The 14939-nt window shown below is 42.3% G+C and overlaps 1 protein-coding gene and 2 long non-coding RNA genes across 3 annotated transcripts in view; 2 read left to right on the forward strand and 1 right to left on the reverse strand.

Annotated features, from left to right (window-relative positions):
- The window catches only part of LOC309350661, a 27425-nt gene extending 22060 nt beyond the window's left edge, over window positions 1-5365 (forward strand). The window contains exon 3 of the long non-coding RNA XR_014160481.1: window positions 5198-5365. This is a non-coding gene — a long non-coding RNA (uncharacterized lncRNA). The remainder of the gene's footprint in view (window positions 1-5197) is intronic.
- LOC309350657 overlaps window positions 1-14939 on the forward strand; it is a 144809-nt gene that overhangs the window by 86986 nt on the left and 42884 nt on the right. The window lies entirely within an intron of this gene.
- Window positions 2758-9874, reverse strand: CENPM (centromere protein M). Its single transcript, XM_081877691.1, has 6 exons — window positions 9578-9874; window positions 7196-7275; window positions 6234-6332; window positions 5951-6030; window positions 5374-5465; window positions 2758-4447 (listed from the first exon to the last, which is right to left on the reverse strand). The coding sequence occupies exons 1-6, from the start codon at window positions 9632-9634 to the stop codon at window positions 4307-4309; spliced, it is 549 nt and encodes a 182-aa protein (XP_081733817.1). The 5' UTR covers window positions 9635-9874; the 3' UTR covers window positions 2758-4306.

The following is a 14939-nucleotide window of genomic DNA, read 5'->3' on the forward strand; positions in this document are numbered from 1 at the left end:
GGAGTGAATTCTTGCAGTTCTAGCTCATGGGAGGGGTAGAGGATTCTCCCTTTGGTTGATGTCTCGATATCTTCTCACTCTAGAGACCAGCTGTCCTCCAAAAGTTCTAGACTAGAGGGCTAAAAGGTCTGCTTCTGTCGCCATTACTCAGGAGCAGGCAATGCTGACATTGGCATCCACATGTCTGGGGGTCCCTCAGTACAAGTGGGGATTGTTTCCGTCATGGGCACCAGAGGAGAACTGTCTGATTTGAACCAATCACAATCTAAAGTTGTGGTGGAAGTGGTGTTGTTGTCCGAGGAGGAGCCTTGTCTTTTCTCTTGAGGTTTTATCCTAAGGCACATAGGATTCTGCAATTCACTGGTGATGGGACACCCTCAGCTGATTCTTCCTCTCTAACAGGTGCTGGGTGTGCGTGTCCCACTCTTTGACCACCACTCTTTTCCTGTCTCCCCCAACGAGGTCTGAATGAAGAAAAATCGCTGGAGAAAATTGTTGGGCAGGGTTGACCAAAAAAGGAAGACTGTCGACCCTTATATTCTTCTTTCTTAGCCCAAGGCAAGGCTTCTCTCTTACCTTTGTTTGGACCTTCAAATTTCAAAGCCTCCTGATTCCATAAGGGTGGCCAGAAGTTTTCTTCCATCTGACCATGATTAGTCCAGTCAGGGAGAAAACATCTGAATGAGGTGTATGCAATTCAATTTGAGAGCATGCTTCTTTCTCATTATGTCCCTATCCCTTGATCATGGCAGCCTGTGAAGCAACCAAATTACATGTGGGTTATTCAACACCTAGTGAAGACAAATGCAATAGAATCTGTTCCCCCCTCAAGAGAGGTCTGGGGTCTAATCCTTCTTTTTCTTAGGGTCTTTGAAAGCACAGGGCCGTTTGGGTCATTTTGGAACTAAAGTGGCTAAACTAGTGTTTAATAATAGTTTTAATATTGTTTTAAATGTTGTAACCTGCCCTGTGACCTTAGGGTGAAGAGAAGGTAATAAATAAACAAAAATAAAAAACACTAATAGTACAAGAAAACAAATCATTTCTAAATAGAGACAATGTGGTTCATCAGAGGCACTAAGAAAAAGAGACTGGATGGCCTCCACAGACCTTTCTGAGGTATATCTCCATGGTGCTCTCAGCCCGTCACTGGTGCTTTCTACAACAATCTCTACCAGTACCAAGTTTTACCCTTCAGCCTCTTGGTGACACCAAGGATTTTCATGAAGATACTGATGGCGGTATCAACTCATCTCTGGATCATATCCATCCTTATCTAGACAATACCTTGGTGAGGGCCCCATCAGTGGTCAGGTGCTAGATGGACACCCAAGCAATATTTAGATTGCCTTTGCAATCTAGGGTTTCATGGTGAATCAAGGAAAGAGTTCCCTGGTTCTGACTCAGGTTCTCACCCATCGCGGGGGGGGGGGGGCATCCCGGATATGTTCCAGTTCAGGAAAGTAGTAATTTCCATTTTCAGAAGAGAAGCAAACAATATAATCTGTTAGAAGTGGGAACTGGGCCAGAAGTAAAAGCAGCAGCTTTTAAAAATAAATGTCAAATTAAAGCTTGGGAAGTGCGGTGTAGTGGTTAAGAGCGGTAGTCTCATAATCTGGGGAACCAGGTTCGCGTTTCCGCTCCTCCACATGCAGCTGCTGGGTGACCTTGGGCTAGTCACACTTCTTTGAAGTCTCGCAGCCCCACTCACATCACAGTTTGTTGTGGGGGAGGAAGGGAAAGGAGAATGTTAGCCACTTTGAGACTCCTTCAGGTAGTGATAAAGCAGGATATCAAATCCAAACTCTTCTTCCTCTTCTTTGAGTCCATTCAAGCCTTAAACAGTAAAGGTAAAGGGACCCCTGACCATTAGGTCTAGTTGCGGACGACTCTGGGGTTGTGGCGCTCATCTCGCTTTGTTGGCCAAGGGAGCCGGCGTACAGCTTCTGGGTCATGTGGCCAGCCTGACTAAGCCACTTCTGGCGAACCAGAGCAGCGCATGGAAACGCCATTTACCTTCCCGCTGGAGCGGTACCTATTTATCTACTTGCACTTTTCCATGCTTTCAAACTGCTAGGCTGGCAGGAGAAGGGACCAAGCAACGGGAGCTCACGCCGTAGCAGGGATTCGAACCGCTGACCTTCTGATCGGCAAGCCCGAGGTTCTGTGGCTTGACTCACAGCGCCACTAACTTAAGCCTACATTCTAGATTTGAAAAGCAAGGCAGGAATGTGTTGCTCTTCCCTCTTACTATAGTATGGAGGCACAAAATTTATTGAAATAGTGATTAAAGATTTTATTTAAAGAGCTTGCCTCATATAGGCTCCTTACACATTACAAACCATGAAGGCAAACCTAGACCAGCAGTGCCCATATTTATGGCTGAACTGCTGATGTCATAGTACTTGATGTAGTGTAGTGACCTTTAAGCTTGTTGCTGCAATTCCTAAAGAAAAATATATGGAACATGTCAGGCCAAAAAGCTGTCATCAGCTGTTTAATCTTTGTGTAAGTTACCATCCATCATGAGAAAAGGTTCATTTAAAAAGATGTGGTAAACAAGTCAAATACCTTACTGCTTCCATCAATCAGATAGAATCATTTGGCATTTTAACAAGAAGTAGATGGGATTTTCCTTTTAGACATAAGTGTGATAACAGCAAATTACCAGTTAGCACTGATAATTGACCAAACCCAATTAGCTGCCAAGGCTTTCGTACCATTCAAGCCAGCAGTGAAATAAAAGCAAAATGGAAATTGTAACTTTAAACATTTATTTGTGAACTGCTGTTCAATGCTGTATTTAGGAATTCTGTTTCCTGGATCAGATACCCAACACATACAGTGGTTTTATAAGTAGCAAGAAGCTTAGCCTAGCCCTAAAGCTTCTGAGCATGATTGGTATTTAACAAAGGTCTTGCTACCATCTTGTGGTTACACTGACAACTGCAAGGAATCACAAAGGAGAAAACACTAGCTACATACAGTACAAGGAAACAGCACAGGCAGCCTCTTGCATTTCAGGGCCACTTGGTCACACGATTTACATTTTTCTCTATACCTGTGCAGATGTATATCATGCATGAAATTAATTACATTTGAAATAGTTCTTGCTTTCCTTCAGTGTTCTCCAGACCAAGTATGGTGATATCAAAATGCAGCAATAATAAATAAAGTAGTCTCTATTTTCCATATTGCATGAATTTAACCTACAAATATTTTCCACAATCAAGACTGTAGTATAGTAATGTTTACCTTTTCATACACACCACATATGTAATCATATGTTGCACACCATCCTGCTCTCAAGAACAAAAAGGCAAGCCTTCATTTGCCACTGAAGTAGCAATGTTTCTAAAACTATCCATAATAAGGATAATTAATCTCAGAACTTGGGTAGGAAAACTAACCCATCGGGGAAGGGACAGGAGTACTCTAGTAAAAAGAACTGTGCTATTTGCAGCTTCTTCCCAACTACTCAGTGTTCAACTTAACATGTCTCTTCATGCTCAGTCTACCCATACTCTGATACTAGACTGATATGACCTACTTTGCTGTCAGTACTATATTCTGGAGACCTATTTTTAACTAGCACAAACAACAGATGCGTTTTACAATCTGACTGGACTGTGTGTGCCTATCCATCAAAAAGGCCATTAATGTTCTAGGGCTGGTCAAGTTACCCATCCTCTTTTTGCGCAGATTGTCATTAAGGCTCTGCTTTACTCAACAAAGCATAATTGTTAAGAGTCTACTAGACACCAGCATAAATGCACAGGCATGTAAGAGACACTTGCACCATTTTATGCTTGTGTTAGAATTCAAAGGCAACTCTTCCACTTAACTGTAGTTGCCAACCTGCAGCTGAATTTCTGGAATTAAAAGCCTTGCCCCATCAATTAGTTCTGGAAGCACAGCATAGATTTACATTTAACTGCCTTTCCACGTTGACCTGCTGGCCATTTGACTGTCTGATTAGTTTCCAAACACAGAGTATTGGAAACCCCTCACAAGGCCATACAGACATATTGGATAAACAAAGATGCCTATCTAGAAAGTCCAAAAGGTGGGTTCTCAGTCCTTGGACCAATTTGGCTATTTTGAAGCTATGTAATCTCCGCTTCTAGTGCCCCTGTCTTCTATTCAATATTATTTATTATTTAAACTTTATTTCTGAAACACACACAAACACACGCACAAATATCATTTTTAACTATAAATGACATGTGGCATCATTTCTTTGTAAAAGAGGCACAGAAAATTTTAGTTCACCCAGAAATCACTGATGAGTGTAAAGCAGAAAACTTTATTCCATGATACTGGAGTAATCAATGCAACTTCCCATTAACGAACTGAAGGAGAGTGCAGAAACTCCTGACACATGACCAGCACATATTTGCAGCATCCGGAGCAGCTGTCGAGCTATGGAAATCCTGGTATTCTCACACTAAAAGAGGGAGAGAGAAAAATCTAATAGTTGTAAGGAAGCTAAGGCTGATGCTGAGACAGAAACAGTCATCAATATACGTTTGCTTCATATAACTGATAAAAACCAAAAGGTCACTAAAATCAAACCTAAAAGATAGGACTACCCCACTTATACTAAGCCTGGAGTTGTCCCAGTGTGCCAGAAGTCAAAAGGGGGTAGACTGCAATACAGAAAGTATGTCGGAGTAAATAAAACAGGCATCAACTCCAGTTCTGCAACAGATGGTGTTCTAAACCAAGCAAGAAGAGATGAGCCATGTCCCACCTAAAACTGGTGAGTGCAAACATGCCTGAATTTGAGACCTGGTTTGCTAACACAACCATAACTGAGAGCAAGAAAGGAAGGAATTAAAGGATAACTGGATTAAAGCAGCATCCTGCCTTTCCCCAACATTGGAGCTGAAGAGATGGACAGGACCATCCTAGCAGTTGTCCGGTGATCCACCCGTCTTCTCCTAGGATGGGGGGGGGGGCAGATGTTGTTTGACTGATATGTTGCCAAGGACCATAGAACACATTAGCAAGCTCTCTGGCATGCTTTTTGCAGAAAGGTTGGTAGGGTACTTCCTTGACCCAGGCACACAGTACATACTTAGGACAAAGGAAACACCCGATGACCACAATTTTAGCTCAGTGAGTAAGGAACTGTGGACCCCTGGTCAAACAAAGTTGATAATTAGCTTTTTATCTCTGTTGTTTATCATTCTAGGTTTTCCAGACCCATACCTCTCTCCACGTCCTTTTAGTCGTGGCCTGTGCCAATGGCCACAGTAGCTGAGAATGGAACAAGAAGTGTACAAGCCCGGATAAGATACAAATTTGCAGTATTGGTTCACACTACAGTAAAAAAATAAATCACACAGCAAAAACCCCAAGGATTCTTACTTCCAGTTCACAGAATAGAACAGGGCTGCAGTAACAATCTGCCAGCTTCAAGACAGTGTCCACGTCCACACTGATTTGATTCATTTCACATGCTATGAAAGAGAACAAAAAGAAATATATGTTCAGTCCTGTTTTCCCTGATACAACAGTATTTTTCTTGTGATTTATGCATATTTATTTTCACTGTGCATTCAAATACCAAAAATATTTTGTGTTGTTAAAAAACCTTCAAAAGTTAAAGCCAATGCTTTTTAGTATAATTGTGTGACATTAGTCTTTTAGTGGATGTAGACCACAATTTGGATATGCTTATCGGACCCACTACAGAAGATTAAACTTGTATTTTTAAAAATGGTTCAAGTCATCTCTTAATAACGAAGCAGGAGTGCACCATTTTGAGGACTGAAGAGGAAGAAAACAATGTCAACAGCAAAATTCAGATGGAATCCTGTTACATGTGGGGCAATGCATCAGCTACACAATAAAGTTGTGGCTATTATGCTTTAAAAGCTTTAAACAATTAGTGAAAAACATTTGAAGAATAAAACGTGGAAGAAGAAATGTATTTTATACATACCACCTATGACCAGAAAGCATACTTTTCCAAGGAAAAAGTTGGCATCTACATGTAGCAGTGAAGATTCAATATCCTTAAAACTGGTAGAAAAACAAATAAAAAAGCACCCAATGTGATAGTTGAAGTTGAAAGATAGAAGTTGTGCAACACTAATCTGTGAGCTTCATGGCTATCAAGGCATCTCTATCTTTGTTTGCCACATCCATACCCAACACTCTAGCCACACTGACATTAACATTTTTAAAAGAAGAACTTCCTTCATACCCATCTTTCCTACACATACCTGTATTTGCTCTTTACATTAATCATAAAAACAATCAGATCAATTCGAGGCCGGATGTGATCTCTCTCTGCAGGTAAAGGAAGAGACCTTGTCAAGTGGCTGAAAGAAACCAAGGTCCATTTTTAGTTAAGGCTACAAAACAGATAGCTTTAACCTAAAGCTTTATAGGAAGGGGGAAACAGATAGCATGAACACAGATTCATTCAACTAAACCACTTCAAGCAGGAAGATAGAAATCTTATAGAACATCTAACTGAACATAAGAGATCAAGCCAGTTGCAGTTTTAAATGGCTCTCTTTAAAGTCTGAATATGTTAACTCAGGCTTCCTCAACCTCAGCCCTCCAGATATTTTTGGCCTACAACTCCCATGATCCCTAGCTAGCAGGACCAGTGGTCAGGGATGATGAGAATTGTAGTCTCAAAACATCTGGAGGGCCGAGGAAGCCTGTGTTAACTCTACAAGCTGCTGAACAATGCAACAGCACTATTATATTAATTAAGACTATATACTTTAGGCTCTCCAAACTGAAGAGAGTATCTACCACTGCTAAGTCCAGAGCGAACTGTGCTCCAGAAAACAGACACAGAAACATAGAATTGTAAAATTGGAAGGGACCCTGAGGATCATCTAGTCGAACCACCTGCAATGCAGGAATGTGCAGCCATCCCATATGCGAATCGAACCTGCAGCCTTGCTGCTCTAACCAACTGAGCTCCTACATGTATGAATAAAATCAAGAACTCAGTATTGCAAGGGCCATTAATGGGTAAGATTCTACTTGTTTTAGAACATTACACTTTCTCCACCATCATAACAACCTTGCAGTAGAAAACAGTTCACTACCGTAGAATAATGGTGTTCCATAGCAACCTCAAAACAGAAAGGAGAACAAAAAACTAGTATTTTCCAAATGGTAGTTTCCAGATTTGAAAGAAATTTTAAGTTCTCTCACCACTTACATATTTATTTTAAAATCTTCTTTTTCCTTAAGCATTGTCTCTGCTAGCTGCTCTTGGAAATCTTCATTTGTTCCCACCAACTATTAAAGAAAAATAAAATTTGGCTAATAGCTGAGAAAAAAAGGAATTATGAATAAGAGATCAATTAACAAGTTACCTGCCCCAAAGTCCCCATCTCCTTCCACACCTCATTTTTCAAGTCCAGCCCCTACACCAGGGGTCAGCAACCTAAGGCCCTTGGGCCGGAAGCAGCCCGTGGAGGTCATTTGACCGGCCCACGAGCCGCCCCTGAACCGAGCTGCCTGCTTGCACACTGTGCTAAACCGGCACAGCACTGTGTGGATACTCGCTTCCATGGCGTCGGAAATCACGTCTGCGCAGATGCAGGAAATCGCAGGTGCACACAAAGGAATCTCCACGGAACCAATCCAGCGCAGGCAAGATAAACCTTGCCAACCCCTGCCCTATGCCCAACTCTCTGATTGTTTGTCTTAAGCTGCCTCCCGGATCTGACACCCTCTGGAAGTTTTGGGCTGCAGCTTTGCTGGCAAGGAATGATAGGAGTTGTAAGGTAAAGGTAAAGGACCCCTGGATGGTTAAGTCCAGTCAAAGGCGACTATGGGGTTGCGGTGCTCATCTCACTTTCAGGCCGAGGGAGCCAGTGTTTGTCAACAGACTAAACCGCTTCTGGAGCAACGGAACACCATGACGGAAACCAGAGCGCACGGAAACGCCGTTTGCCTTCGCCCCACAGTGGTATCTATTTATCTGCTTGCACTGGCATGCTTTCGAACTGCAAGGCTGGCAGGAGCTGGACAGAGCAATGGGAGCTCACCCCGTCGTGGGGATTCAAACTGCCAACCTTCTGGGAGTTGTAGTGCAAAGCAGCTAAAGGGCACAAGGTTGGAGAAGGCTGGTCTTCAGTTACCCAAGTGAACAGTGGTTCAGCTTTACCATTCCACTGGATGGGAGAACTTTAGCAGATGCGGCTCCCATCACCAAGCCTAAGGAACTCCATGTCTGACGTATTAAAATAAGGGGCTCAAATTTCATCCATCCTTCCTCCTAGCTCAAGAGGGGAAAGAGCTGATGGGGAAATTAGAGGGGAAATGAACTCTGTACATGGCTTGCAGCTTGAACCCTCCACCCAAAGCAGCTCAGCAGCTGAGCCAACAGAAGCACTCCTGGTTTAGTGATGATAGAGAACCAAAGCATGGAAGTAACTTTTATGCAGAATTCATCATGTGAAAGGCTGAGCTGGATGAATCCCTAGCCAGAATTTAGATTGCCGTAAGAAATATCAACAACCTTAGATATGCAGATGACCCAACATTGATGGCAGAAAGTGAGGAGGAATTAAAGAACCTTTTAATGAGGGTGAAAGAGGAGAGCGCAAAATATGGTCTGAAGCTCAACATCAAAAAAACTAAGATCATGGCCACTGGTCCCATCACCTCCTGGCAAATAGAAGGGGAAGAAATGGAGGCAGTGAGAGATTTTACTCTCTTGGGCTCCATGATCACTGCAGATGATGACAGCAGTCATGAAATTAAAAGACGCCTGCTCCTTGGGAGAAAGGCGATGGCAAACCTAGACAGCATCTTAAAAAGCAGAGACATCACCTTGCCAACAAAGGTCCATATAGTTAAAACCATGGTTTTCCCAGTTGTGATGTATGGAAGTGAGAGCTGGACCGTAAAGAAGGCTGATCGCCAAAGAATTGATGCTTTTGAATTATGGTGCTGGAGGTCACTCTTGAGAGTCCCATGGACTGCAAGAAGATCAAACCTCTCCATTCATAAGGAAATCAGCCCTGAGTGCTCACCGGAAGGACAGATCCTGAAGCTGAGGCTCCAATACTTTGGCCACCTCATGAGAAGAGAAGACTCCCTGGAAAAGACCCTGATGTTGGGAAAAATGAAGGGCACAAGGAGAAGGGGACGACAGAGGACGAGAAGGTTGGACAGTGTTCTCGAAGCTACTAGCATGAGTCTGACCAAACTGCAGGAGGCAGTGGAAGACAGGAGTGCCTGGCGTGCTGTGGTCCAGGGGGTCACGAAGAGTCGGACACGACTAAACAACAACAACAACATGGCCTGGGGCTCGAACCCTCCACCCAAAGCAGCTCAGCAGCTGAGCCAACAGAAGCACTCCCGGTTTAGTGACGGTAGAGAACCAAAGCACGGAAGTAAGCAAAATATAAAACCAACGGGAAAGCAGCAAGGGAACTTAAGGCGTCCTATTGATTGGACGAGGTGGGAACTCACTTTTCTAAGTCAGAACAACCAGATCCCCGGCCAAAAGCAAGCGGGGAAATAACGAAAAGAAACTGCCCGTTTGCGCTCCCGGTTGCTGCCCTCCCCCCGTATCATAAATACGCACCAAAACAGTGGCAGAGTTGATTGCTGGGAGCTTGGCAAAAGCAGCCAACGCCGCCATAATCACCAATTACAGCAGCGCGACCTCAGGTTTCAAACTGCCGCCAGTACTTACGTCACCAAAATGTCTTTATACGCGTCGCTGCTATAAAAGGAAGACGGGGGTGTGGCCTCTATAGTAGATGCGTTGCGGAGTCCGGTCTTATCTGCGCATGCGGAGTTTTGGCTCTTCCCCTGCTGGAGGGAAGAGGGCGCAAGCGCGGGCAGCAAACGTCTTCTTTTCTGGTGTCTTATGTAGGGCACTTGCGGGGGTGGCCGTTGGCACCTGCGCGCGCTGCGTGACGTCGTTGCTCGTGAGAGGCTCGTGAGGGAGGGGGCGGGGTGTGAGGCTATAAAAAGAGAGGTTTGCCTTGGGGAGTTAGTGAAAGAGGGAAATTGGCTTCCTAGCAGCGCTTATTCTAAATAAAATAATAAGCTGGAGGCAGATTTGTAGAAACCTAGCCTCTGGAACGACACTGTTTTTATTTTGTGTGGAGTGGTTCTGCAACAGTGTTAGGTTTATTATAACCTTTCATGTAAACCTTATAGATGCCTAGGGAATGAACGCTATTGTTTGTTTTAATGATATATCTATTTATTTTTTTTGTCTTCTCAGGGGAGAAGTTCAGGGGTTTGTTTGCACCCATCTAGGAAAATTGATTTAATTGGGCAATTTCTTTCCTCTTCCTCTTCTCCTGCCTGGTAACTGGCTAAAAATAGAGATAAAGCACATGATCCAAATTTCTTTGCTCAAACATTGTATTAAGCCAGCATTTTCCAACCTGCAGGTTGCAAAGCCTGTGCAAAAGGGTAGCAGGCTTTATAAGTAAACCCAAAGTAATTACTGCTTTCACTCCTTAACTGGTATGATGATCACTCTTAAAACTGTTTTGTTGGCGTATTATGATGCTGTACTGACTCATGTAAGCAAACACTAAAGTGTAGAACTTGAGCATTTCCAACGTTCACTAACATGCTTCAGGACAGCATTGAAATACAACTGGGAACTAGAGGTTGGCTGCAGACAAAATGATGGTTTGCCACAACAGGCTCATACAGGGTGTTTTGAGTGACTAGTACTGCTCTTTCTGTGGAGGAGAGTGGCTTTTGTGTCTTTCAAGCATGTCTTGGTTGACAACTTCTGGGATCTGGGGAGTTCCCACAACACACACACACACACACTTTGTGCATTTGGCTATAGGGGGATCCCAGGGCCACAGTGAGGGGTGCATAGGAGGAACTGCAAGGCAGGAAAGTGTGGAGATGCCCAGATTCCCAAGCCAGTTACTGGTTGGACAGAGAAAGGAAGAGTTTATATAAATAATAATATGGAAGATCATGGGTGCTGAGCAGACAAGACATTTATCCCATACAGTGGTGGCTTATGCCACTAATTCATATTGGAACCCCCATAACACCCACATTCTTCAGATAGAGCTATCTAGGTCATTCACCACAATATATGAACCAAGGAAGAGCCTTGCTGAATCAGGCCAGTGGCTCATTTAGTCCAGCATCTTGTTCATATAGTGGCCAAGCAGATGCCCGAATGGGAAGTCTGCAAGCAGGACCTGAGAGCAAGAGGTTTCTACATATATTTACTGTATGTTGAACAATTTATATACCGCTTTTAATTAGACAAACCTCCTTAGCTGTTTCCTTCTCCATACATTTGGACTTGTGGGTTGCCACACCAAAAAAGTTGGAAACTTCTGTTATTAAGCCACTTGTGTTGCTCAGATGTTGCCTGCTGAAATAAGTGGCTGCACTGTGGTTGGACATGAACACTTAACAGTGGCCAATAAGCCCACCTACCATAGAAAAGATATCTAGGTCTCTGATTTAGGTTCTCATGTTCGAACCCTGACAGAATTATGCTAAATGACCTACACAGAAGGAACAATTAGTAGTTTTCAGTTTTAAGAGTTGTATGTATGTAACTCATGCCATCTCTCAAATAATTCTGTTCGTTTATATTTAAAATTTGGAATCTGTTATATAGTATTGCTGTGTTCACAATGGCTTGCTATTTGTAATCAGTTTTGAAAATGAAAAATGGAAAGATCAATCCTTTCTCCATATTTCCTATTTCTAAGGAGATTTTTATTACTAATAGTTATGGAGCAGCAGAACTTTGCAAGCAGATGCTGATAGATAAATGAGCAACTAAACGGGGAAAATACTGACTTCAAGATCAATCAACCTTCTGTGGCTACAAGGACAAACCAATCTAATTTGTTTGCTGTTTCCTTTCATAATACAACTCAATTTAGCAACATTTTATACTTGGATAACATGTTTCCAACTTGTTCTTGTGCTTGAGGACTTTTTTGTTGTTAATAATAGTTTATTTTACTGTGGAGGGAAGATGATGTAATGGTCTAATACAAAATATGAACAGCATCATGGGCAGTAACTGGTTTTGACCACATCCTGTGTGCTTTCCTTTTTTGAAATACCATAAAGCACAGACCATGCAAAGGCTGTGTGTGTTAATGCAATCTGACATCATTTTTAAAAATCCTAACAAAGGTTGACAGTTCAGCACATTGCCAATGCTTGACAAATTGCAAGTGAAGTGGAAGAGCTCTAGAAATATTTTTGTTCCTCATCAGATTCAGTTAGGGTTCATTGAGAATTATTCTGAAATAGGCTCATTGTAGAGGTATGAGAACAAAAAATAAATAAAACATTAAATCACCAGAAACTGCTATTGGGAATTTTAATTTTTAAAAAAGTGCAATGCTACATTTTGGAGATAAAAGAAATTGGGGGATGTCTTCTTTTATCTCCCATTTGTCACTTCTCCATTTAAATAAAGCAGTTAGAGCTATTGCCTGAATTGATGCTATTGTGCAATCTAGGTCACAGCTTCTAACTAGTCTGAATGCATTTCCCAGTGCTACATATTGATCTTCATCCACAATTTGATATTCATTTAAGGAATTTCAGGCAGACATCACAAGGCACTTTACAAAAGATCATTACAATAGTTTTGATTTTTAAAATGTTACAACAAAATGGATCATTACAAAAGATCGTTACAACAATAGCTTTGATTTTAAAAATGTTGCAACAAAATGGAGAGGACACCTGCTTCTTTAGAAGAAGCTATAACTACTTCTCTCTTCAGGGCAAGATGTTCTGCAGAAACCCCTGTGGTGACAGTTGGACTAGCAGTATGTTTGGTAACATCCAGAAAAAAGCATCACTGGTATTAGCAGCTTACAAGGTGGGATCTTTTATTGAGGCCCAAAGGCTGATAAGGGCTCACAAAATTGGGGGGGGGACTGTCATCCCCATTTCACATGGGGCATCCAATAAGATTTCCCCCAGTTTCCCAACCCAGATCTCATGCTCATGCAACACTGCTACATTACAAGACTCCTGACATTAGTAAGGGAGGAAAAGACAGAAATTCCCTGCATTCTCCAATCCCTTTTCTTGCCAGCATTCTCCATGCCCAACCACATCTTCACTGCTGATTTCCTGTCCTCCATACTCACTTCTCACTCTGTAATGTGTATCATGCCCATAATTTTCTGCCAGGATTATTGCCCTGATTTGTTTGCACTAGCTTCGGTTAAAAATATATACTTATACATAACTAGTTGTGTCAAAATATACACAAAGATGGTCAATAGAATGAATATCAGAATCCATCCCATTGAAAGCAATGTAGCACCAGATGCAGATCTAATGTGCATTAGTTTATGGGGTGTGGTTCCTGTTCAAGTAAGTGATGCACATGCAGAAACCTGTTTACAGGTGTTTGGGAAAGCATGGAATCAAAAGTGGCAACTTTAAGTGTTGCTGGGGTGGGCATAATATGTGTCTCTGTTGATGCTGACACATCACTATACTGTATTTGCAAACATTTATCCAATTTAAAACTGACTTCCTCAGCTTAGAGCATCTATCTCTCTCCCAATTCTGCTTGCTTATTCTCTGTACCACGTGCACTGGAGATCTTTCTAGGCTTGTTGCTATGACAACAGCTGATAGTCTGGCTGTGGTGTTTTGATTGGTTGGGGAAGGTCTTGCCTCTTTTGTGAGGGTGAAAGGGAGGGGGCCACCAAAATGGGAGCAAGATGGAAAGAATCCAAAGCCGATCCATTTATGTGAGCGATGGGGGGGGGGGGGAGCGGGGAAGCAGTCCTCGGCAGCTTCAGATGATGAGACAGTGAGCTTGACTGTGTGTCATTTACAATTGCATACATGAGCATGCGTACATGCAGGGCAAGCAGCACTTCATTTCTGTCCATGCTATTGACTGCTCTGACACTTTGACGTGCTTGGACTGCATTCCATTGGAGAAGCACTTTGTCCCTTCCTCTGACCCATACGGCAGAGAGCAGCATCAGATGAGCGGAATGCTACTGTTCTGTCCTGGGTAACAACAGATCACAGAGCAGTAGTCTGAATGAAGCATGTATGTGGATCGAGGTAGGTGATGCACCGTGCCCGGTATTGTACATGCATGACTTCTTGTGTTTAAGGATCTCCTTTGAATTATGTCTGTATGTAATACATCTTCATTTATTTGGGCACTGTGAAGAAAAACAGAGCCATGGAAATTGAGGTATGGAAGGGAGCACATGGGTCATTTGTTCTAGCCAAGCCCAGAGAAGAAAATCCTTTCCTAAAGAAGAGAAGAAGCTAGGCTTTTCTTTAAAACCTTCAGTGATGGAGAGGCATGACATAATCTGTGATAGAGACTGGATGAGAGGAGGATATAGATGCATACCATGGGACTTAAATATATTTATTTTATCTAGAAAAAAGTATAGACCACTTAATCATAAAGCTCTATAAGTGGTGTAAATAAGAATAATATAAAAAACCCACCATGCATAAGTATGAGTGTGAATAGTGTTCTACAATGCTGACCTAATGATGATTTTATATAAAGTCTACAACAACAGTCTTAGGCTGTGCTGTCCTTATACTTTTGCAGTGATTTTAGGCAGGTGAAGTTTTACTTTCAGTTCCTCATACCATTTTAATAACATTTAATTTCATAAAGTAGCATAAACAGAATCTCAAAACAGACATATGCAGACTCCAGATATCACATATGAAAAAAATGGGGAGATGCAAGAGACTGAATGGAGAAGATAAATAAGGTTTGTGAATTTTTAAAGGAATTTGAATAACCCTATTTGGGGTCAATATAGTCCCAGTTCTACTGGGTATTGTTGATTTTTAATCTATGTGGCTGCAGTCTAAGAGCACTAAGGAGTAAGTCCCAATTATGTCTCTGAGACTTCTGAGCAGAAGTGATTAGGCTTGTGGCAGTAAAGGAGAAGGATAAAAAAGGTGGATAG

This window comes from Podarcis erhardii, assembly GCF_964252035.2.
Source record: "Podarcis erhardii genome assembly, chromosome: 10".
NCBI lineage: Eukaryota > Metazoa > Chordata > Lepidosauria > Squamata > Lacertidae > Podarcis > Podarcis erhardii.